At 42.5% G+C, this 23748-nt stretch overlaps 1 protein-coding gene across 15 annotated transcripts in view; it reads right to left on the bottom strand.

Annotated features, from left to right (window-relative positions):
• The window catches only part of LOC135222896 (intersectin-1-like), a 553230-nt gene that overhangs the window by 11938 nt on the left and 517544 nt on the right, over window positions 1-23748 (bottom strand). For 13 of the 15 annotated variants that reach the window (XM_064261271.1, XM_064261270.1, XM_064261275.1 and 10 more), the window contains one exon: window positions 5119-5193. The exons of the other annotated variants lie outside the window; for them this stretch is intronic. In XM_064261271.1, the coding sequence (XP_064117341.1) occupies window positions 5119-5193 (75 nt within the window). The remainder of the gene's footprint in view (window positions 1-5118; window positions 5194-23748) is intronic. 15 annotated transcript variants of the gene reach the window in all.

Here is a 23748-nt window from a genome sequence, read left to right as displayed (position 1 = left end):
TAATGGTGAATTTATTTCATGACTATACTGACAGGTCACTGTTAAAGGACTTACATTATTAGTATCAAAGAAAAAAAAACTATTTGGGTAAAAATGCAATAGTAAGGATGCTACATGATCAAAGATTTACTATTAGCAACACACTATCTCTAGTGAAAATTCATGCAGTAAGGTTAATGTGAAAAGAACAATGAGGTGAAGGTAAACATAAATGAAAAGGTAAAAAAATATAAGTAGAATGCATAACATATCTTGTAATTTTTTTAATTTAGATATAGTAATTAAATGTTCAGTCTAATTTTAAATATTATATAATCAGAGTAATTCTTGCAAAAGATTTTTTATTGTACTCAGATTACTCAAATTTTCTGCTATGGTACAACCACTGCAGTAGAGTAAATTTGATTTTTTTTATAAAAACCAAATAATTCATGTAATTTAAAGAATTGGACAAAATTTTCTGTAACTCAACAATATCAAAATTAATGTTGCTGAAATATGTAATTGCCTTACAAATGGTATCATGCAAAGATCTAGTCATGTATTGTACTCCTAATTGTAATTTGAAGCAGAAAAACCCAACTAATGTGCAAGATGAATGCTGCAGTCAATACAAGGTAAAACAATTAAGTTAGGGGTAGGTTTTACTAAATTAGTAAGCAACTACTAACTTGTTGCATGAAATTATCTTCTGGAATCAGTCAAGATTGTTTTTATGTGTTCTACTCTTTTTCTGTTTGAAATGTGCCAAGTTAAATCTATCTGTACTCATAGTTCATTTTTCACTTGTATAGAACTCAAGGATGGCTTTTTTTCTGTAAATTTGAAAGTGTTATTGCTTTTCATAAAATTTCAAGTGGGCAAAACACTGAACTGCAACACCATGAACTTTTTCCTTGTTAATATTTCCTTTATTGACTAAAGTTTAACCAGACCAAGTTGGATGTCGTATATTTGTAGGATGAAGTGTAACTGATAAAAATGTTTTCCCAATATAATTATATAACCATTATTTATTATGATGCCTTTATCATTTTCAATGTTTAATTGTTTGTTATAAAGAACTAAGCACAAATGATGGGTGAGCCATTCCTTGCTAAGAGAGGTTGCTTCTTACACTTGCTACAGCCTATTCCAAGATCAACACACAATGCCCCATCTTGTTTAGTCTGTTTTCTTTCACCTGTCACATGTAAAACAGTACTTAATTATTTCCACTAGTGGAGAAATATTGAAAGCAGTTTCAATGGTCTCTTATTCCAGAGGCTCTAGAGATGGATGTGCTTATAGACAAGAAATTTGCTGTAAGATACAATATTAGGAATCTATATACAGCAGGGTGCATCATTTGGAATGCCCCATGAAATCCATGTAAAGTGGTCCTAAAAGTCTCAGTGGATAAGAAGAGATGAAAAATTTTCTATTGCTAAAATTTATACCAGGTCTCTTCTCCTCTCTGAGGCAGATGAACACCAGGAATCATCAATTCCCCTCATCAGTGGTCTTCTTGCATTGATGCATGCAAATTTTTTAAAGCTTTCACATATGCATGTCTATTACCTAGCAAATATCACAAAATTGCAAATGGCATTAAAAGGAATGAGCTACAGCAGGAGTGACAAAAAGTTCCCTCCCTTTTTAATGTAACCAGTGCACAAGAAGCAATTTTTCTTTTATAAAATTTTAATAACTTGTGAATAGTACCCTATTCTGTTTCTAGTCTGTATTATCTTTTAAAGAACTAGCAAAATCAGTGAGGCAACTACAATTCAAAAGTAAATATGCAATTCTTTATTACCCTAATGATGTGACTGTACTTCATTTCAAAATACACTGAAATGAATAAAAAAATAGGTGCACAGCCAAGTTATTCAAGGGTTAAAAGTTGTGCATCATTCACTATAAGGTTGGTGTTCTTCTCTTCACTAACAAAGTCTTGAATGCAACTGACCATAGATATCTACCAGTCTAAACAAAAAGCACTGTGCTGAAATTCTACAAAATCTTTAATTTTCACTCAATCTGCATGCTTAAATCCTATTACAATAATATTAAAGGATAATAAGTGTTACAAGTTATGCTTCAGTTGAAATTTTATCTAAAAATGGTAATTATAATTGTGCATATTCAAGAGACCTATGGTATCCAAATGACAGGGTTGTTCTAATTTAACTGTGGTAATGAAATTGGATACAGTACTATCAATTGTACATACAAGGTAATACATCACTTCAGGAAGGAAAGTCAAAGGTGAAGAGGTTATTCATCTTTCTGGATTCCTAATTTCCTTTTTACAATTTCCACTAAAGGGTTAATTACCAAACTTTCACCTACCTCAACCTTTGTTTGGTACTGATGAGATGAGCACATAGTTATTATGCTGCAATGTGATAAATTTTTAGAAATATTGTGTTATATGATTTTTTTTATGCTCAAACTAAGTTCTATCAATTAAACCCCTCAATATAAAGTATGTCAGTGTTACAGAAGAAATGTTAAAATATGCCATCATAACCAGAGATGGGGTCCAGACTTAATTTACTCAACTTTAGAATATGTATAATAATTTTGGTTTTCCTTTGGTATACACCATGATTATTAGTTAATAAGTAAGGAATTATAAAATGTTCAGCAGCTACTATAACAACCTCAGTCAGCACTATCATATGACAAGATATTCAATACTCGCTTAAAAAACCTGCATTAACACAAATCTAACAAGTCTTGCCAGGATAGAAGAGAACCGAAACCAGCTTGGCAGCACTATCCCTTACTGATGTACGTATATGATCTTTAGATCAAGCGATGTTAAACTCTTCTACGTATATTTGAACATGTATTATACACCAGCCATGCTTGTTTTCAAAGCAATGACGGCTCAGACTAGATGACTACATAGCTTGCCTGTATAAGCTGACAAATGAAATCATAAATCATACTTTCCTATGCATGTATATATGTATGCACTTAATATACTGTATTATGTATGATTAAATTACTACATAATACTGTTAAAAATCAAACTACATCCATTTAATCAAACAACACCCCAAAATGGAAGAGACCTATATTGCTGGGAACCTCTTTCCCCCAAGGCAGACAGCTGAAGTGGGACAAAAGTGTGTGCTTGTTTTCATTTGTTTTATTTTCATCCTTATCCTACTTCTATGTTGTGCAGTTACTGTATTATAATGCTACTCTAGAATTACACATTTATTTATGTATCCTAATAGAACTAGACATACTGAATACCTTCATTCTCCTTTTTCTATTTGTAAGTAAAATTAAATGCCAAATCTTCCCACAAGACATTACTAGGACTTTTTCTACTTTCACATGATTTATAAATTTTATGTTAACCATCATAACTATTCCTATTTGAGCAAAACAGTCCATCCAATTGGCTCATGAACAAGGTTCATTATGAGACTCAACTTAGTTGGCATTCTGTTTATCTAAACAAATACAATTTCCCCTTCCACATTCAGCCCATTCTCCAAACTGTCTAAGTTTAAGAAGACAGTTTATTATCACATGAAGGAATTTCATGCACAAACAGTAGCTCTCAGCTGCTCTACTTCTTATGTCTTCAAAACTCCAGAGAATATGTCTTGGAATATAATTGGAAAGTGAATAGAGTTCTAAAAGGTTGACAGGTTTGGTATGAACACATGTTTTGAGGACAAAATTTTTTTTTTCATAAAACCAATAACCATACAATGAAGGACCTCTTAGGACCCTCAAATATCACAGTTTCATGTACAGTTTTCATGAAAAGTGAGTTCATGGCCAAGATATACCATGGACTTACAGTGTGCTTGTATAGTGAAACTATTTTCCTCTTCTGTGTAATAGATTAGTTATCCTGGATGATTTAGTGTGCTATTATAGGCATATCTATGATCAATGGGTCTGTATGAGAACAAAATTTTTTTTATAAAAACAGTTTCTCTAAAAAATCTTACACACACACGATGATGACCTAATTTTTGTTTCTTTGCAAGATACCAATACAATAAAATTTAATTTCATGGTATAACATTTGCTTACATGAATTTTTGGTTCCTTATCAATGCATCAAATTCTAAAATTCTATGATATTTAAAATCTATTAAAAATCCTTCCAGAAATACAATATCAAAATTAAAAGAAACTAAGAAAAAGCAAAAGTACTAGTATATATTTACAGAATTCTGTTGATGCAGTATAAATAAGCAAAAATAATACAATTTTCCATTATCATAATTAGCTTGCATCGAGAGTAATATGGTTGTAGTATACAAAACTCTGATGTTACACAGTATCATATTCAGTTTTTAGCAGCAAAGATCAAAGTAAAAATTTTTAATTTAAAAAAAGATTTTTAGCTTTATTATAACAAATGCTCTGTCCTATAGACAAGATTACTGAAAATTATGAAAGCTTTCCTTACATTTGCTCTGTATATTCATAATGGTTGGATGGCTAAGTTCATAGTTTCTCATAACTCATTTACAAGATTTTAGATCATTGTATCATTGTAAGACATTTCAAGCCAAGTCTAAATTGTACTTTCTTAAATCTGATATTTTACTTCACTACACTGTGTTTCCAGTGTGCCAGTGAAATGTGGAAAAAGTTGCTTTTACTACACATTACAAACTACCACCACTACTACTACATTTTTACCTGGTACATGTTCTGAATTCTGATGCCTCTTCGCAACAAAGTTACTTGATAAATGTGCACACCTTACACTGATACTGATTCCACAAAGCTAATAATTTGAAATAATGTGACATCAATATTCTAAAAAAAACTGAAAAAGAAATAAATGGACTATATATTTCTTAACTATTTTTATGATACCTTTAAATTCAAGGCAGTGCAATTCTAAAATCCTTGCTTATTACACATGATTTTGGGAGAATTTAAAATGGTAATGGTATACAGTAAAGTATCAAATCATCACTTCTGCCACAATTATCCAACCTTACAAAAGTCTAAAGGCCTAAGTCCACCACTTTCTTTTTGGTATAGGAACACTAGCTTGTATTAGGTAGGCAGGAGCAATACTGCATCAACAGAAATACTTGAACATATTTAAAATTAAAAACATGTAACTTAATTTGAAAGTACCTTTTCCCCAACAATTAAAGTCTGTTCCATTCAGTATATGCATGTGAAGGATGCCTTTGGGTCTTCTGTCTCGAACTAAGAAGAGCATGCAGTTAAGTTAGTAAAATATTAAGCAAGAGATAAACATCCTCATTAGGGGTGTATGGCAGCTCTTCTATACTTAAAAAGATGTCTTGCAGCTTTGATATAAAAACATATCCATTTAATGCAACCAAAGAAGCTAAATATCAGCTGTGAATAAAAATACACGTGCAACATGGACAGATTCTGAACATGTGAAACTTCATAATATCAAATGCCTTTAAGATCATAAAAATTCATATCACCCATTCAAGAAAGGGAATAATGCTTTACTGTAGAGAAATACGATAGGGAAAACTAACCAAACAGCTTCATAGCGAAACAAGCAGAGGAGCACGTTATGGATAAAAATGGGACCTTAGAGCATGAAGATTACTTTTGTTTATATGCTGCTGATTGAAACAGTTAAGGAAAAAAAACTTAAATTATTTTCAGCATAAGTAAAACTCACTCATGGTTCATGAAAAAATAATATAATAAATACATCTGCAGCACATGAAAACAACAAATCAGCCAAGAATCAATTCAAACATTCAACATGATTTAAAAAATACAGTAACCTGGAAATGGCCTTATGATACAAAATTTACTATTGTATCAATACTTTTAATGTCCATTTGTGATAAATAAAATAATTCTATTAAAAAAGTGGCACATTAACACAAAAAAATGTTTGAAAGCTGTAGTTTCTGTATGACTAAAGGATGTAGCTAAGCCACTACATAAATCTGATGAGACAGGAAAAATCTTTTGGTAATAAGTGAACGCAATAAAAAAAAATAAAGTTTAAATAGAAAATTCCTTCTTTCAATAAATCTCGAGGAATTCAATATCATTAAGGAGATTAAATCTCCAATTCAATCAAATAATAATCAATGCAAGTTTCTCAAGTTGTACAAAATTTGCCATTTACATTAAAAAAATGTAGCTGACAACACACAATTATTCTGCACATAGATTTATGCTTCTCCATTCAAGGAAAATGGAGCCAGTGGTTACAGTCTTTTTAAGGTGGACATTTGTTGGAATTTTTCAACTGGTTTTTGGTTTGTGTGCTTTAGCAACCCAAAGGCTATTCATTACACCATGTATCCCATTTCTATGTTTACACCATGTATCCCATTTCTATGTTAAGTTGTCACTTGCATGAAATTTATTTTTTATACTGATATTCATAAAACAGCTGCCTTAATTACAGGAATGCAGTATATTCGCAGTATTATTTTTAATTAGTAACTATACTTTCATTATAATAATAAAGGGATTTTGACGAAGGAAAAATCTATTTCTGGGCAAGGGTTCGTGTCGCCCAGTGAAATAATCCTAAAGTTCATTATTTCTAGGTAAATGATACTAACATATACCAGAGAAAAATAAATTCAGGAGGATGTCAGTATAACTGACTCGCTCACCCTGAATAAGGGATTTTGACGAAGGAAAAATCTATTTCTGGGCAACGACCTGTGTCGCCCTGTGAAATGGTTCCTTTGATACTATTTCTGAAGAATAAATATTGCTATTCATCCTAGAGAAAAAAGAAACAATATAATGCCAAGATAAATGGCTCGCTCACTTCTTATAGAAGTGTCGGTATAGTAAGGAGCGAGTGGAATCACTACCAGAGGTCCCTTGCCATTTAGCTTCTTCCTTCGACAAAACCCCGAACTACGGAGGAGCCGTGCTACAGCTCCCGGTCTACTACTACCGTTAGCGCCTCCGACGCCTGAGACGTCATTCCTGAAGATAGCCTCCAAGCTTGGGTAAGCTGGGTGAGGATAATCTAACTATAGGGTGGGGTTTCACAGGGCGACACAGGTCGTTGCCCAGAAATAGATTTTTCCTTCGTCAAAATCCCTTTTCTGGGCTTGACCTGTGTCGGCCTGTGAAATAGTACCAGAGAATGCCAAACACCAAGCTTGAGGAACAGTACAGATAATTTAAGAAGGTAAAGTTAAACACTTGTAAGGTTAATAGTATAATAATCAACTAAAATTACAGTCTTACCCTAAGGGAAGTATAAGCCCTAAAACACGGGTTATCACTTAAAATTAGTTAGCCTAACAACAAACAATAACAATACAGGTTAGGCAAAGACAAGATATAAGTTGATATATACAAAAGAATGGAACTGAATCCAATTAGAATGATGAACAAAAGCAAACTCAAGGTAACCCAATACATGGAGGCGACTAAACTAAGTAAGGGTGCAATGGGGCAGGTAGAAGGGAAGGCTACAAGAAGTTATAGTAAAAATTAAGAATCAGGAGAAACTGTGTTTCCAGCTGCCACTGCTGGAAATTTGAGGGCTTCTAAGGGTTTTAGGTAGTGCCGTTTGAAAACTGTCGGAGATTTCCAGCCTGTATACTTCTTAAGATCGTCAAAATTCATGTGTTGGAAATAATTAATAGATGTGGCCACCGCCCTAACATCGTGGGCCCAAGGAAAGGACTCTGGATTGGCCTGTTTAATGAAGTATAAAATTTGTTGCCTGATCCCTTTTAGGGATAATGTACCACCTTCCTTCCTAATGAACAATGGGCCTGAAGATTTCAGAGTTGTTCTGCTTAGGTAGGCTCTTAATGAGTTGACAGGACAAAGGGAAATGTCTTGAGGTAGTGGTAGGATTTTCCACGAGGACCATCTGTCCTGTGGGTCTTCATTTTTGGCTAGAAAATGGCGATCTGGGGATAAGAGGACTTCCCCTGAGGGGAGGAACTCAATGTGGCCTGGTTCCCTTGATAAAGCTGACAGTTCTGATATTCTAGCTCCGGAGGCTAAACTTAATAAGAATAGGGTTTTCCTCAGGAGGGATATACACTGCGCGTCAAAATAATTGTCGCGTTTCAAAACGCGACAGTTTTTTTTGCCGCGAATAAGGCGACCCCCATATCTATGGGGAAAAAATCGGCTGGAGAAACTGACTAATTGGCAACACAACTGAGTCATTTGTCTCACTCACAGTGTGGGAAAAAGTATCCAAAAGTTATCGGTCAGTGTTCTTAAGTGATTTATGAACAGTAGACATCGATCGTGACCTGCCTGATTTTTTGGATCACGCTTCCAGAATTTTCTTGTGAAAGTGTGTGTGTACACTAGTGTACTATGTCTACAGGGTATACCTCATTTGAAAATCGTGTACGAGTTGTGCAGTTACACAGTGAAGGTTATAAAACTGGCGAAATTAGTGAGAAAATTGGTGTAAACCAGCGAACTGTGCAGCGCATTTTGAAAAAATACCACGACAATGGAGACCAGGAAGTACCTCGTGCTTCTACAAGTTCTGGGAGGCCACGTATCATTAGTAACAGGGGTTTAAGAGTGCTGGGCAGGGATATTGAAGTCAATCCGACCCTTACTGCCAGAGAACTTAAGGTTGCAAATCCAGATATAGTGGCAGGAGCTTCTGTTAGGACCATACAGCGGCGCTTGAGCAAGGACTTGAAATATTCAAAAGTGAAGGCGCGTAAGAAGCCGCTGATAACCACTAAACAAAAGAAGACTCGACTAAATTTTTGCACGTTCTTACAAAGACTGGGCTCTGGCAAAATGGCGTCAAGTGCTATGGAGTGACGAAGCAAGTTTTTTTGTTTCGGACAATAAGGGAAAGTGTGTGTGGCGAAAGTCGACATCAGACCCGCTGGACCCCAAGTACCTTGCCACGTGTGTGAAATTCCCTTCTTATGTAATGGTATGGGGTTGTTTTGGTTATGGTGGTAAAGGTAATTTAGTAATATTACCTCGTAACAATACTGTTAATAAGGACTCGTATTACACACTGTTGAACGAGAATTTGGAGGAATCTTTTGAGCTCAGTAAAACAAGTATTTTTCAGCAGGACGGAGCGCCTTCGCATACTGCGAAACAAAATATTAATTGGTTCAAGGACTGTGGAATTGATTTTATACAAGACTGGCCAGGTAATTCCCCAGATATTTCGCCTATTGAAAATCTTTGGGCGATTATGAAAAGAAAATTACAGGACGTTGACACGACAACAACTGAAAAGTTAGAGACAGAGTTGAAACGTATCTGGGACAACCTTGACGAGAAGCTCCTGCAAAAACTTGCAGATTCCGTCCCCAATACTAGGCTTAAAGAAGTTCGGAAACGTCGGGGAATGCCTATTAAATATTAGGCTAGGAGTTGGTGAGTGTTAACCTATTTTTTTTTTTTTATTACTAACCATTGATTTTTAATTAATATTTTCTTTTACGCAACATGTTTTTTTCTTACGAAATCGCTACCTCAACAGTTTTTTTGACGGCACTGTATAATTGCAAGAGTCATTGTTAATGTCCGAGGCCAGTTTGAGGACATCATTTAAGAACCAAGAGACTGAGTTAGGTCTCGTTGATGGTCTTAATCTAGCACAAGCTTTTGGTATGGACGTAAAGTACGAATCCGTAAGGTCTATGCTAAAACCAAATTGGAAGATCTTTTTAATAGCTGATTTGGTCGTAGTGATAGTGCTTGCTGCTAAGCCTTTCTCAAACAATGATCTGAAGAAAGTTATGGCTAGGTTCGTTGTCATGACTTGAGAATTTGACAACTTAAGGAACTCTGCTAGTTTCTTGACAGATGAATCATATTGTCGGAGAGTAGATTCTCTTTTATCTGATTCCAAGAATGAGATATTCTGGGGATCAATTTCTGCATTCCTCATGGGTGCGAATTTCAGAAAATCCATAAAGTTAGGGTTTTCTGAATTCTTGAGGAAGCGGACACAGTCTGAGTTTGCACTAACTGGGTTAGTTTGGGGTTGGGAATCCGTAGTGGTCGGAGTCTCAACTCTAGCAGTAGAGGGAACCAATTGCTCTTGGGCCAGTTGGGAGCTACTAGAGCTACTTGGCCTTTGAATGTCCTGAGTTTGTCTAAAACTTTCATGAGAAGGTTCACCGGAGGGAAGAGGTAAATATTCTTCCATTCGTTCCAATCGAGGATCATTGCATCCGTAGCGTATGCTAGAGGATCGAGGTTGGGTGCCACGTAACAAGGGAGTTTGTGGTTTGACTCCGTGGCGAAGAGGTCTACTTGGAGTCCGGGGACTTGTAGACTGATCCAATTGAATGAACTCCTGTCCAGTGTCCACTCCGATTCCAACGGAGCGGAGCGCGATAGAGCGTCTGCTACTACGTTCTTGACTCCTGCCAGGTGAGTGGCTGACAGGTGCCATTTGTTTTTGCTTGCCAGAGAAAAGATGGCTATCATGACATGGTTGATGCAGTGTACTACTACTGCACTGTCCAGAACTAATTTGAAATGAGAGTTCTTGGGCGGACGGAGTCGTTTCAGTGTGAGGAATACTGCCATGGCCTCCAGTACATTGATATGTAGCTGGCGGAATGTTAACGACCAAGTTCCTTGAACTTTTTCGTACTGGGAGTATCCTCCCACCCTGTTAGTGAGGCGTCTGTGTGGATCACTAATGATGGAGGGGGAAACTGTAGAGGAATTGCTTTTGAAAGGTTCTTTGTCTCCGTTCAGGGGCGGAGACGTTTCCGTAAGATCGCTGGGATAGAGGCTAGTTTGTCCCGTGATCTGCAATTCGCTCTTGAGCACCATATTCTGTTTATATCTTTGAGTTTGGCTCTGAGCAGAACGTCTGTGACTGATGCAAACTGGAGTGAGCCCAGGATCCTCTCCTGGCACCTCCTGGATGTTTGTTGTCGTTTGAGAAATTGTTTTGTAGCTCTTGCAATTTCTTTCCTTTTCAACGACGGAATTGATAGAGTGTGCGATTGTAAGTCCCACTGAAGGCCTAACCACTGGAATCGAGATTCCGGTGTTAGTCTGGACTTGGTTTTGTTTATTTGAAAACCTAAATGTTCCAGGAATTTGATCACTCTGACCGTTTGCTTCTTTGCATTCTTTGGGGTTCTTTGCCCAAATAAGCCAATCGTCCAGATAAGCCACTAACATTATTCCCTGTTTCCTTAGCTCTTGCACTACTGCTTCCGCCAATTTGGTGAAGATCCTGGGGGCTATGTTGAGCCCGAATGGCATTACCTTGAAGGAGTAGGATCTGTTGCCTAGTTTGAAGCCTAGGAATGGACGGAAGTGTCTGGCTATGGGAACATGATAGTAGGCATCTGTAAGATCTATAGAGGTTGTGACGGCCCCACGGGAAGTAAGGTCCGTACCTGCGAAACGGTCAGCATCCTGAACTTGTCGCAATGAATGAATAAGTTCAGATGGGACAAGTCTAAGATGATTCTTCGGTTTACCGAGTCTTTCTTTGGCACGCTGAACAAGCGTCCTTGAAATTTTAAATTGTTGACTCTTGAGACTACTCCTTTGAGAAGGAGGTCTTCGGTATACTCTACCAATTCCGTTGTTGGTGCTTGATAGAATCTGTTGGTTGGAGGAGGGCCCTCTAGCCAACTCCAACCTAGTCCCTTTGTTACTATACTTTGAGCCCAAGGGCTGAACCCCCACCGCTGGCGGAAGAGGTACAGCCTCCCTCCTACCTTGGGATTCTCACTGCTGGTTTGCCGAGGGGCGGCCACCTCTTGCTCCTCGGAAACCTCTTCCTCTGTTAGCAGCCCTGCCGGATCCTCTGAATCGAGAGGCACCTCTTGCTCTGCTGCCTCTCGCAAACCTATTGAAAGCCTGAAAGTTCTGGCTTTCATAGTTGGAATTGTAGGCTGGCGAGACAGCAAAGGAAGTGGAGGGTTGAGATTGCTGGGACTGAGGGGTCAGAACAAGGTATTGTTGTTGACCCTTCGACGATGGTTGCCCTTGTGATGCTGGGACTGCCTGAACCAACGTTTGTTGAGAAGGCTGGAAGGGAGAGAACTTCCTTGGTTTCTTCTTGTTCCTTGGGTTAGGACCAGAAGATTCCTGCCTCCGCTTTGCTACCAGTCCCCACCTGACTTTGAGGCACTGGTTAACCTTAGAAGCCTCATGAAGGACTTCTGCTACTACTGGTGCTGGAAAGAGGTCCGTTCCCCAAATTGAGGAAGCAATCAGTTTATTCGGTTCATGGCGGATAGTAGCTTCCGCCAGAACGTGCTTCCTACAATTTCTCCTGGCTATGAGGAAGTCGTAAAGGTCACACTGCATGGTGTGCAGCAGACCTTTAGCCAAAACTTTAAATAACGGCTCTTGTTGGTATACAAGAGCCGTCATCTCCGCCATAGTCATGGAGGAAAGGGATCTCGCGAGCCTAGTCCGGGCGTCGTACTCCATCTGGATGAGAGAGTCCGACAACCTGGGGAGTCTCTCACTAAAGAGAGAGGTGGCATAGTCCGCCTTTAGTTTTCCTACTGAGAAAGTAGGAACTGCCCCCTCGAAGTACGTCTCGGAGCCTGGACTAAGAGAGAGGTGGGTTCCGTCTCTCGTAGTTGAGGCAGGGGCTCGTCTTTCAGGGCGGCCTGAAAGGTTGCTTCCACTACCTTAAGGGTCAGTGGTAGCGGAGTCCCTTTCACCGGAGTAAAAATGGTGAAAGGACTCCTAAAGGCTGTGATGCGGGTGTTTTCACACCCCCATTCTTCCAGACTTCTCATTAGAGTCTGCTGTGCCTGTTCCCTCGGAAGGATCACTGTTTCCTTGGGAACCTTGTCCTCTCTCATCATCGCTGCTTCCGTTAGTCGGACGTAGCCAATGAATGGTGGTTGAAGGTCTCTGGGGTGGAACTCGAAGTCCTCACGCCTTCGAGTTCCTATGCCTTCGATTGTCAACATTCCGTTGACAAACGGGGCATACGAAGCGATCCTCCAAGGGTTGGCCGCCTTGAATTCCGGCAGTTGGCTGGAATCTGGCATTGGAAGAGGAGAAGGTGGCACAGATAGAGGGGAACCTGCCGCAATCGAGGTTTGGATCCCGGCGATGGCATTCTCCTGAGCGGCCAGCCGTTCCGCCAGCGATTGGATCGACTGGCCGGAAGACGTAACAGAACTGGAGAGCTGGGAGAGCACCGAGCCGACCTTGTTGTCAACCAAGGCCCCATACGATCACTCCACCTGCTCCAGAATGTTAGCCGAAAAGGATTCGGGATCAAAAAGAGGGACTTGAGCCCGATCCTTACGTGATCTATGTTTGGGGGACCTCGACGCAGAGGAAGAGGCCTCCCTTGACCTAACTGATCCGGGGTGGTGAGCCGGAGTTATAGTGTCTGTCAGGATGACCGATTTCTTGGGGAGAGACTTTTTAAGTTTCTCCTCGGTCATCTTAGCCTTAGGGATCACTGAAGTAGCCTTAGGACGGACAGACCGCTGCTCTTCAGTGAAGCCCCGGAAAGAAGTGGAAGTAGAAGGATCAGTAGAAGGTGATGGAGAAAGGGAATTCAGGAAAGGGCCCTGAGAACCCACAGAAGCTGCCCCTACTACACCCTTACCTGTACCCATGGAGTCAATAGCCATGGGTTCAACGTCGAGGTTCATTGCCGCAACGTCTTCTGCAACGTCCTCTGGGAAATCCCCCTACCTGTAGGGAGATCATGACTTGAAGGTCGGCCAGCAAAGGGGCGGCTGCTATCGGGTCCACCACTGATCCTTTCTTGGCTCCTGGGAATATTAGGTCCGCCATATCCTGGGTAAGAATGTAGGGGCGGCCCTTAGAATTCCGGCCAAAACCCCCTACCCAAGCTTTGAGAGTCGACAAAGCTTTCTTCTTTTCTTCATCAGAACCCTGTAAAAAAGGGTCTAGAGTTAGGGAGAGGATAGGGGAGGAATGTCTGTGTTGAGATTATATGAATATGTGTCTCATATGTGAAAGGTATATAACAACAAGTATTCCAGGTGACGAATGAATGAAGAAAGTGCTAAGAAACTTACTACTAGTGAGGCATCTCCTACTAGCAAGTAGCAGGTTTGGCAAGCTTCATGATGCCAAACGATAAAATCCTCCACTTTCACTGCACATCCTGCATGAGAACGGCATACTATATGGCCGCACGGGTCTTGGAGGATGGCACTGCACCCAATCTCCTGGCACAACATCTGTAAGTCAAAGGATACATGAGTACCAATGACAACCTCCGGTGGAATAATATGCAAACTATCCGTGGGTGCCGGAGTAGGACCGACGGATAGAGATCTACGTATGAATATTACGTAGAAAAGTTACGAGGGGGGAAGAAAGTCTCTGCCTCCGCCTAAGCTCACTTGTCATATGACTAAAAATAGACTCCGTAGGGCCCGGAGTTAATTAATATTGAGTGAGCAATGTCAAACTTCTAACGAAGCAAGGGATAGTACGAGAGGCGGAAATAAAAAACCCCCCGGAGTAACGCAAAAGATTCTAAACATTAAATAACACAAAATAAAACAAAATAAAAACCCCTTATATCAGTAAGTGCTCGTGTGAACTATCCTAAGTGGATAGGAAACCCAGTGGTTCCCTCCCCCCCTCTCTATGTTCGGTAGCGGCGGATAGACACCTGCCGGACTGAACTGAGGGGGAAAGAGTAGGGAAGAATGTGGGGTAGGGGAGCCCTCCCCCTGAGCGGACAGTTAAGGACGGAGAAGAAGGGGGGAGGAAGGTCCCGAGCCCCCGAGGCACGTGACGAGTGAGAGTACCAGTAGGGGAGGGGAGATCCCCACCAGTCCCGTGAGTCACCCCCTCTCATGCAGACTCGGACGCTAGCTGTGAGAAACGAGTCATCACCCATCGACGTGGATGGCAATGTATGGAGGGGGGGAATGGGGGGACGGGAGGGGGACCCCGTAACCGGGTGGCTCACCGTGATCAACCGGTGGTCTTCCCAGCCAGGTGAAAGATACGAGGTGGGGAAGAACCGTCGGAACAACATCAATATCACTGATATAAATAGGATTATTTATAAAAATCAATCAATAAAATTAAAGCGATATCTTAAAGCTAGACTAACACGGGGAACACGAAGCTAAGCAAACAGAAAATTAGGTTAATCGCCGATCCGAAGAAAGGGGTATGTTAGCCTAATTTAACCTCTAGTTCAAGAAAACAGGGGGCAGGCTAATCACCAATCGACAATTGGGGTATGAAAGCCTAACTTAACGGTAAAATAAATGATAACAGGGAAGCTAATCGCCATACCGAAGCATGGTGTATGTTAGCCAACCTAGTACCTATAATATTATTAAAGGTAATCAGGAACTAGAGAAGGAAAGAGAGAACATCAGAATAATTAAGATGATATGACTCTCAATCGTGACTGATAAAACTCCTAACAATGTAAGGCGTAGCTAGACTAAGGTCCGAAACGTAGCGGTCGGAGCGTGCCTTCGTGGAGGCCTAACTAAAAAAAACTAAACTGCATAAAGATATAGAGACTATGTATAAGTAACCATATCTAAAGTACTGAGAAAAAGGAAATCTCTAACGGTATGGAAGACCGAAAGAGATAACCCGTACCGCCATGCGGTCGAGGGGCATACCGGCCGATAAGGCTCCGAATATGTATAAAACACGAAGATCATCATAAAATGAGATCAGTAACCCCAAACAGTACTTAACTTAGAAGCAGAAGTTGAAGACATCTTGAAAATAAAAGATAATCCAAATAGAGCGAAACACAGCACCGAAAAAATTTTAACGTTTGGTGTAACACGCGCTATCGAAAGGAATGACGTCTCAGGCGTCGGAGGCGCTTACGGTAGTAGTAGGACCGGGAGCTGTAGCACGGCTCCTCCGTAGTTCGGGGTTTTGTCGAAGGAAGAAGCTAAATAGCAAGGGACCTCTGGTAGTGATTCCACTCGCTCCTTACTATACCGACACTTCTATAAGAAGTGAGCGAGCCATTTATCTTGGCATTATATTGTTTCTTTTTTCTCTAGGATGAATAGCAATATTTATTCTTCAGAAATAGTATCAAAGGAACCATTTCACAGGCCGACACAGGTCAAGCCCAGAAAAAGAGGGTGTCGGTATGGTTTCTGGGGCAAGTGAGACCACTACCACGAACCTCTTGCCATTTAGAATTCTCCTACACCAGAATCCCCCTCCAGAAAGAGCCGATCTACAATCGTAGGCAGCAACTACTACTACTACGCTACGTACCACGCCGACTGCAGCGCCTCTGGTGGTCATCCTTGTCGTTAGATGCCAATCTTGGGCTGCAGGGCGGGACATAGGGGGGATTTCACTGGGCGACACAAACCCTTGCCCAGAAATAGATTTTTCCTTCGTCAAAATCCCTTTTCTGGGCTCAGTTCGTGTCGCTATGTGAAATAGTACCAGAGAAATAGCACAAGATTGTAAAGTAAAAGTGGAAGGTCTCAATAAAACTAAGAAGTAAAACAAATAAATATAATGTTATTGAGAACTTACAAGTTATCATACAGATAAAGTTAACTTAATTAAATAATCCAGACATATAGTTAATCTTAAAAATAAACTTATACTAGGTATGATAACTTCCACAATATTAGTGAGTTACAATGCATATAGGGAAAATTACTCACTAAACTATAATTATTATTAATAAATGGTACATTAATAAATGTTGGTGTGCTACCCTAGCATAAAAATAAGGGGAGCAACACCAACCAGAATTATAATATTTATAATAAAGTTGTGGGTGCCCCTAGCAAAAAAATAAGGGACACACCACTATAAGCATTATCTTGAGCAGCTAAGGCTAAAGGACCATATAGAGCATAACGGTAGGTTAGGTGAAATATTAGTTGAGGCAGGTAGAAAGGAGATCTGGATCTTCAACTACAACTACTGTGCAATGTCAGGGGAAACTATGTTTCCCGCTGCCACTGCCGGAAATTTTAAAGATTCCAAGGACTTCAGATAATGACGCTTGAAAACTGTCGGCGATTTCCAGCCAGTATACTTTTTTAAATCGTCAAAGTTCATATGCTGGAAGTAATTAATAGAGGTGGCTACTGCCCTGATGTCATGGGCTTTTGGAAATGATTCAGGGTTTGCTTGTTTAATGAAGTAAAGGATCTGCTGCCTGATACCCTTTATTGAGATAGTGCCACCTCTTTCCCTCATGAAGAGGATCTAGAGGATGTCCTAGACAGAAAGGCTCGTAAGGTCATCACAGGACAAAGAGAAGGGTCTTGAGGAAGAGGGATGACTTTCCAAAGGGCCCATCTCATCAAAGGATCCTCATTTTTTGCCAGAAAACTACGATCTGGGGAAAGTAGAACCTCTCCTGAAGGGAGGAATTCTACATGTCCCACATCTCTGGAAAGAGCCGACAGTTCTGATATTCTAGCTTCTGAGGCCAGACTCAGCAAGAATAGCGTCTTTCTTAGTAACGTTATGAATGAGCAAGAAGTGTTGTCAGTGTCTGAGGCCAGTTTGAGGACATCATTCAAAAACCATGATACTGAACTAGGTCTTTCAGAAGGTCTGAGCCTAGCACAAGCTTTAGGAATAGACGTAAAGTAAAAGTCTGTTAAGTCTATTTGAAAACCCAACTGAAAGATTTTCTTTAAAGCTGATTTATTAGTGGTAATAGTACTAGCTGCTAATCCTTTTTCAAATAAAGATCTGAAGAAGGATATAGCTGAATTGACTGTCATGGTTGTGGTGTTTGTTTCCTTCAGGAAAGATGCTAAGTTTTTAACAGCAGAATCGTACTGTCTCAAAGTTGATTCCCTCTTATCTGATTCTAAGAAAAGAATATTCTGAGGATCGATATCTGCATCTTTTTTTAGCCGCAAACTTCATGAAGTCCATAAAGTTAGGGTTTTGAGAATTCCTGAGGAAGCGAACACAGTCCTCATTTGTACTGACTGAGATAGTTTGGGATTGGGAATCTGTCGAGGTCGAAGACCCAATTCCAGAAGCAGAGGGTACCAGTTGCTCTTGGGCCAGTTCGGGGCTACTAGAGCTACTTGTCCCTTGAAAGTCCTGAGTTTGTTCAGTACTTTCAATAGAAGATTCACTGGAGGAAAGATGTATATCTTCTTCCACTGATTCCAATCTATGGACATGGCGTCTATGGCATATGCTAGAGGGTCCAGGTTGGGGGCCACATAGCAAGGGAGCTTGTGGTTTGCTTGAGATGCGAAAAGATCCACCTGAAGCTCCGGAACACTCCGGCGTATCTACTGGAATGACTTGTTGTCCAGGGACCACTCTGATTCTAGAGGAACTGATCGGGACAGGGCGTCTGCTATCACGTTCCTTACTCCCGCCAAGTGGGTGGAGGATAGATGCCATTTGTACTTGTTTGCTAGGGAGAAAATGGCTATCATGACATGGTTCACATGTTTTGATTTGGATCCTCACCTGTTGATGCAATGTACTACTACTGCGCTGTCCAAGACCAGTTCTATATGCGAGTTCTTTGGTGGAAGAAGCCTCTTCAGAGTGAGGAATACTGCCATAGCTTCCAATACATTTATGTGAAGCTGGCGGAACTGATGTGACCAGGTTCCTTGAACTTTCTTGAACTGAGAATATCCTCCCCACCCACTTAGCGAGGCGTCCGTGTGGATAGTCAACAACGGAGGAGGATGTTGAAGAGGAACTGACTTGGACAGATTCTTTAACTCTGCCCATGGATGGAGATGATTGCGAAGAACTTGCGGGATTACTGACAACTTGTCTCGAGATTTGACATTTGCCCTTGAGCGCCAAACTCGATTTATGTCTTTCAGCCTTGCTTTTAACAGAACATCCGTCACTGATGCAAACTGGAGTGAACCTAGGATCCTTTCCTGGTTTCTCCTTGATGCTCGTTTGTTCTTGAGGAATTGCCTTACTAACTTGGCTATTTCCTTCGTTTTGACCACAGGAATTGACAGATTGTGGGAGGTCAAATCCCATTGAATGCCGAACCATTGAAAACGAGACTCCGGTGTGAGTCTGGACTTTGTCCTGTTTATTTGGAACCCTAGATGTTCCAGGAATTTAATTACTTTGTTTGTGGCTCTGAGGCATTCCTCGACAATTGACACCCAAATTAGCCAATCGTCGAGGTACGCTACTACCATTATCCCTTGTGATCTCAGTTGTTGAACTACTACTTCCACCATTTTCGTGAACACCCTGGGGGCTATGTTCAGCCCGAAGGGCATCACTTTGAAAGAGAATGCCTGGTCTCCCAGCTTGAAGCCTAGGTATGGGCGAAAGTGTCTCGCGATTGGGATATGATAGCATGCGTCTGTAAGATCGATAGAGGTGGTGACGGCCCCACGGGGAAGTAAGGTCCACACCTGCGAGATGGTCAGCATTTTGAACTTGTCGCAACGAATGAATAAGTTTAGTTGGGACAAGTCTAAGATTATTCTTCTTTTTGATGAGCCTTTATTTGGCACGCTGAATAAGCGTCCTTGAAACTTTAAATGCTTGACTTTGGGTGGAGGGGGACCTTTGATCCAACTCCATCCCGGCCCTTTGGACACAATGCTCTGTGCCCAATTGCTGAACCCCCACCTGTGGCGGAAGAGGAACAGCCTCCCTCCTACCTGGGAGGTCTCACTGCTGTTGTGCGGGACGTGCTCCTCGACCTCCACGGAAATGCTTGCCTCTGTTGGTAGCTCTTCCTGCACCCCTCTGCCGAAAGGCACCTCTAGCCCTGCTTCCCCTTGCGAACCTATTGAAGGTTTGAAAGGCTTGGCTTTCAAACACTGGGTTGAAAGCCAGGGAAACTGCGTAAGAGGTCGAGGGCTGGCTCTGTGGAGACAACAGGAGGATGGGCTGATTCTGCCCCTTTGTAGCTGCCGGTTGTCCTGGTTGAGAGACCGGGACAGCTTGTACGAATTGCTGCTGTTGCTGTTTCTGGTAGGGTGGGAACCTCTTAGTTTTCTTTAGTTTCTTTGAATTAGAGGAAGGGTTCTCGGGTTTCCTCTTATTGGAGAGACCCCAACGAGCTCTGAGGCTTTGGTTAAGCCTCGTTGCCTCGTGCTGTACCTCGTTTACGGCCGATTCCGGAAAAAGGTCTGCCCCCCAGATATTTGAGGAAAGCAACTCATTCGGCTCATGGAGAATTGTTGCTTCCTGAAGGACATGTTTCCTACAGTTCCTTCTAGCCAGCGCAAACTCGTACAGATCAGACTGTACAGTTTGCGTCTGAGACTTGGCTAGGAGCTTAAATAAAGGCTCCGTACCATAAGTCAGAGCAGCCACTTCGGTCATCACTAGAGTGTTCAACGTCCTTCCTAGCCTTGTTCTTGCCTCGAACTCGGCTTGTATGAGGTTATCTGGTAACCTAGGCCACCTCTCACCGAACTGTTCCATGGCACAGTCCGGTTTGAGCTTACCTACCGTGAAAGTGGCCGGTAGGTTCTCCCAAAGCTCACCAAATGCAGGGAAGAGAGGGGACGTAGGGTCCGATTCCCTGAGCTGAGGAAGGGGTTCATCCTTCATGACAGCCTGTAGGGTAACCTCAGCTAACTTAGTCGTGAAGGGGAGCGGTGCCTCCTCCTCTGTGGCAAAGATAGTGAGGGGACTCTTAAATGCCTGGAGTCTGGTATTGGTACAATCCCAATCCTCCAGGCAATGTACCCATTCCCTCTGAGCCTGGTCGCAGCTGTACAACACCGTCTCCTTGGGAATCTTATCTTCTCTGTTCAAGGCCGTCTCCGTAAGCCTGGCATAACCCATGAAAGGAGGCTGCAGGCCGGCTTGATGGAACTCGAAGTCCTCGATCCTTCGAGTTCCATAGTCCGGGATGGAGATCATGCCATCCTTGTAGGGCGCATAGGCTGCTACCCTCCAAGGATTGCTCATAGAGAAGGAAGGAAGGGTATTGTAGTCAGGCAACTGGGCCAGTCCGGCGCCTACTACAGGGAGATCGGCCTGAGGTGCTTGGCTCAGACCTGCCAGCCGGTTCTCCTGGTCAGACAGACGTTCAGAAATATTTCTGAATCGATTGTCCAGACTGATTCAGCGAGGTGGAGAATTGAGCGAACATCTGCTTGAATCTCGTATTCAGAGATCCGACCAAGTCTCCTACCTGCTGCATGACCCCTGCTGTGAATGCAGCAGGATCGAAGGGACCAGTTGAACTGGCCCCAACAGGGGTCACCGGAGGAGTTCCGGTAGCAGGAGAGGGTACTGGCTCGGCGGGAGCATGGGCCTTCTCCTTAGAGGATTTACCTCTCGACCCTTTCGAATGTGAAGAAGAGGAGGACTTCGCTTTCTCTGCTCCAGGATGGTGAGCTGGAGACTTACGAGAAGTTGATGAAGACGACGTCCTCTGAAGGGTCTTCTGCTCTCTATGCCCCTTTACTTTGGGGACTACAGAGGCAGCTGGCGTGCTAGTAGGGATCTCAGATCCGTGAAGCCTTGAAAGGAAGAGGATGAAGGGACAGGCGAAGAAGATCCAGAAGCACCCAAGGGAAGCCCTTGGGCACCTAACAAACCTACCTCAACTAACAAGTCATCTGCACCTACCGCCATTGGCTCTATATTGAGGTCTAGAGTCACTACATCCGCCGCAATGTCTTGGCCTCCTCCTTCAATAAAGGCTTGCTCCACCTGTTGTATGCTTGCAATCGTCGGAGCTGCTGCGGTGGGATCCACATACCCCGTCGACTTCCCGCCTGGGAAGATCTGAACAGCCATCTTCTTGTCCAATATGTATGGCTGTCCCTTCGACACATTTTTGCCGAAGCCAACCCACCCAGGCCCGCAGGGTAGCCAACGCGGCTTCCTTAACGGCGGTAGCCTGGAAAAGAGGGTCATTGTAATCCTTACAGCGAAGCCCCGAGGACGGATCATTAACAAATGACACATATAACCATATAGTAAATTAACATTAAGTCATGAACAGTATATGCCACGTAAAGAACAAACCTCACACCCGTATATACTTACTCCGTCCAAAAACTGGCCCACCAAATCGTAACAAATGGAACAAGTCTCATGGTGCCAGACGATCAGCTCATTGTGGCGGGTAGCACAAGGAGCGTGGGACCTACAGACCTCATGTCCACAGGGGTCCTGGAGGACGGCGTTACACCCCGCCTCCTGACAGTTAGTAGCCTGTAAGTGAATAGATACATAAGTATCAACGTAGTACACTCACAGGGCTACTATGATACTCCGTTGCATGCAGGAGTAGCTTAAAATTATTGGGCATAATCCCCCCCTGAACTCCGCGTGGAAGAGGGTCTATGACCTAGTAACTGGTTGGTAAAACTCCGGTGTACACCGGAGAGGAGAGTATGATTCAACCAGATGCTTCTATACACCCATAATGAGTTTCAAGGAGTAGTACACCACGCCGGAGAACGAGAGAGGATTACCCATAATAAAACTAGAATTAAATAAATAGTTTATTTATGGAGCGTGCAGCTCCGCCGTAAAACACCTCCGACAACTAGAGGAGTGCTCGGATAGCAAGCAAGCGCTCCGCCGGATGACGAAGGGACTGCGTGGATTAGGGAAAGCATGTAGGACCAATGGATATCTCTCCCCCTCCGGTGGCTGGCGGAGCCAGTCACCCCCCCGAAAACCGAAGGTACACCTGGATAGCAAGCAGGCGCACCGTCCGCAGGCGAAGGGGTAAATAACAAGGAGTGGGGGGGAAGAGAAACCAGACCCAAGGAACGCCGGAGAAGAACCAAAGCCACCAGAGGGGGGGTGGCCAACCCCCACCTCTGACCACTCCGGAGCTCCCCCAGAGCTCATGGAGAGTACATGCGGCCCACCAGTGCTCCCAGCTGTCCTGAACTCCCGTGACCCCCCTAACAGGGGGGAGGGGGGAGAGGTACTCGGATGGTTGCCATAGCGACCGTAAACGAGCTAGGACAGACACCCCGCTTCCGTACGGGAGGGAGGGAAGGGGACTGGGACTAGGGCGACCAGAGGCACCACGCGATCGCATGTGGACCAAGAGGTGATAATGCAACAAAACAGCCTAGGCCGAGCGACCACGTGAGCCTTAGAGGACCAAGGGGCGATAATGCAACAAAACTGAACACAGTTGGACCAAGAAGATCAAATGCAACAAGACCACCTAGGCTAAACTGGTCGCCCTAAAAGCTAACCCTACAAAATAATAAAAATAGAATAAATAAAATTTTTACATCGTCAAAAGAGAGAGAGGGAAAACACGAGTGAGTGAGAAAGGGACGTCCAGGAGAAGTAGGCTAGTTCCCCGAAGGAAACGAGCCGACTGCTCAGAAGCCAGCCTTAGCCGACACGTGAAACGGAGGGCAATAGCCAGGATACTGGACTAGAAGGAAATAATTAATCACTCTAGCACCTAAACCCCTAGACAAAGAGACATGCATGCATGAACGTGAATCTAAGGTATAGGCAATGAATTCCCGAATAATACGATGTAAAAAGATAATGGGAACTTGTGTAGCACGTGATATAACCCATAAAAGGTAAAATTATATGATAGATGTCACGGCATAGGGGACCGAGAAATCTAACCAAACACGAGGCAAGCCGCTGGCCGCCATGCGCCAGACCAGGAGACCATTTCGGACCTAAAAAACGGTAAATAAAGGTCCCTGGCCTACAAAAAGTAATTCCAAACCTTTCGGGGTACTTAACTTAGCTGCGGCGATAGCTGCAAGTTCCATGATGAATATAATCCAGGGAAAAGTAAACCAAAAAGCACAGAGGAAAAAAGTCACGTGCTACCAAGATCGCTAACGAAAAAGGATGACCACCAGAGGCGCTGCAGTCGGCGTGGTACGT

This window comes from Macrobrachium nipponense, chromosome 8 (genome assembly GCF_015104395.2).
Source record: "Macrobrachium nipponense isolate FS-2020 chromosome 8, ASM1510439v2, whole genome shotgun sequence".
In the NCBI taxonomy this organism is placed as follows: domain Eukaryota; kingdom Metazoa; phylum Arthropoda; class Malacostraca; order Decapoda; family Palaemonidae; genus Macrobrachium; species Macrobrachium nipponense.
This window is presented reverse-complemented; position numbering and strand designations above follow the sequence as displayed.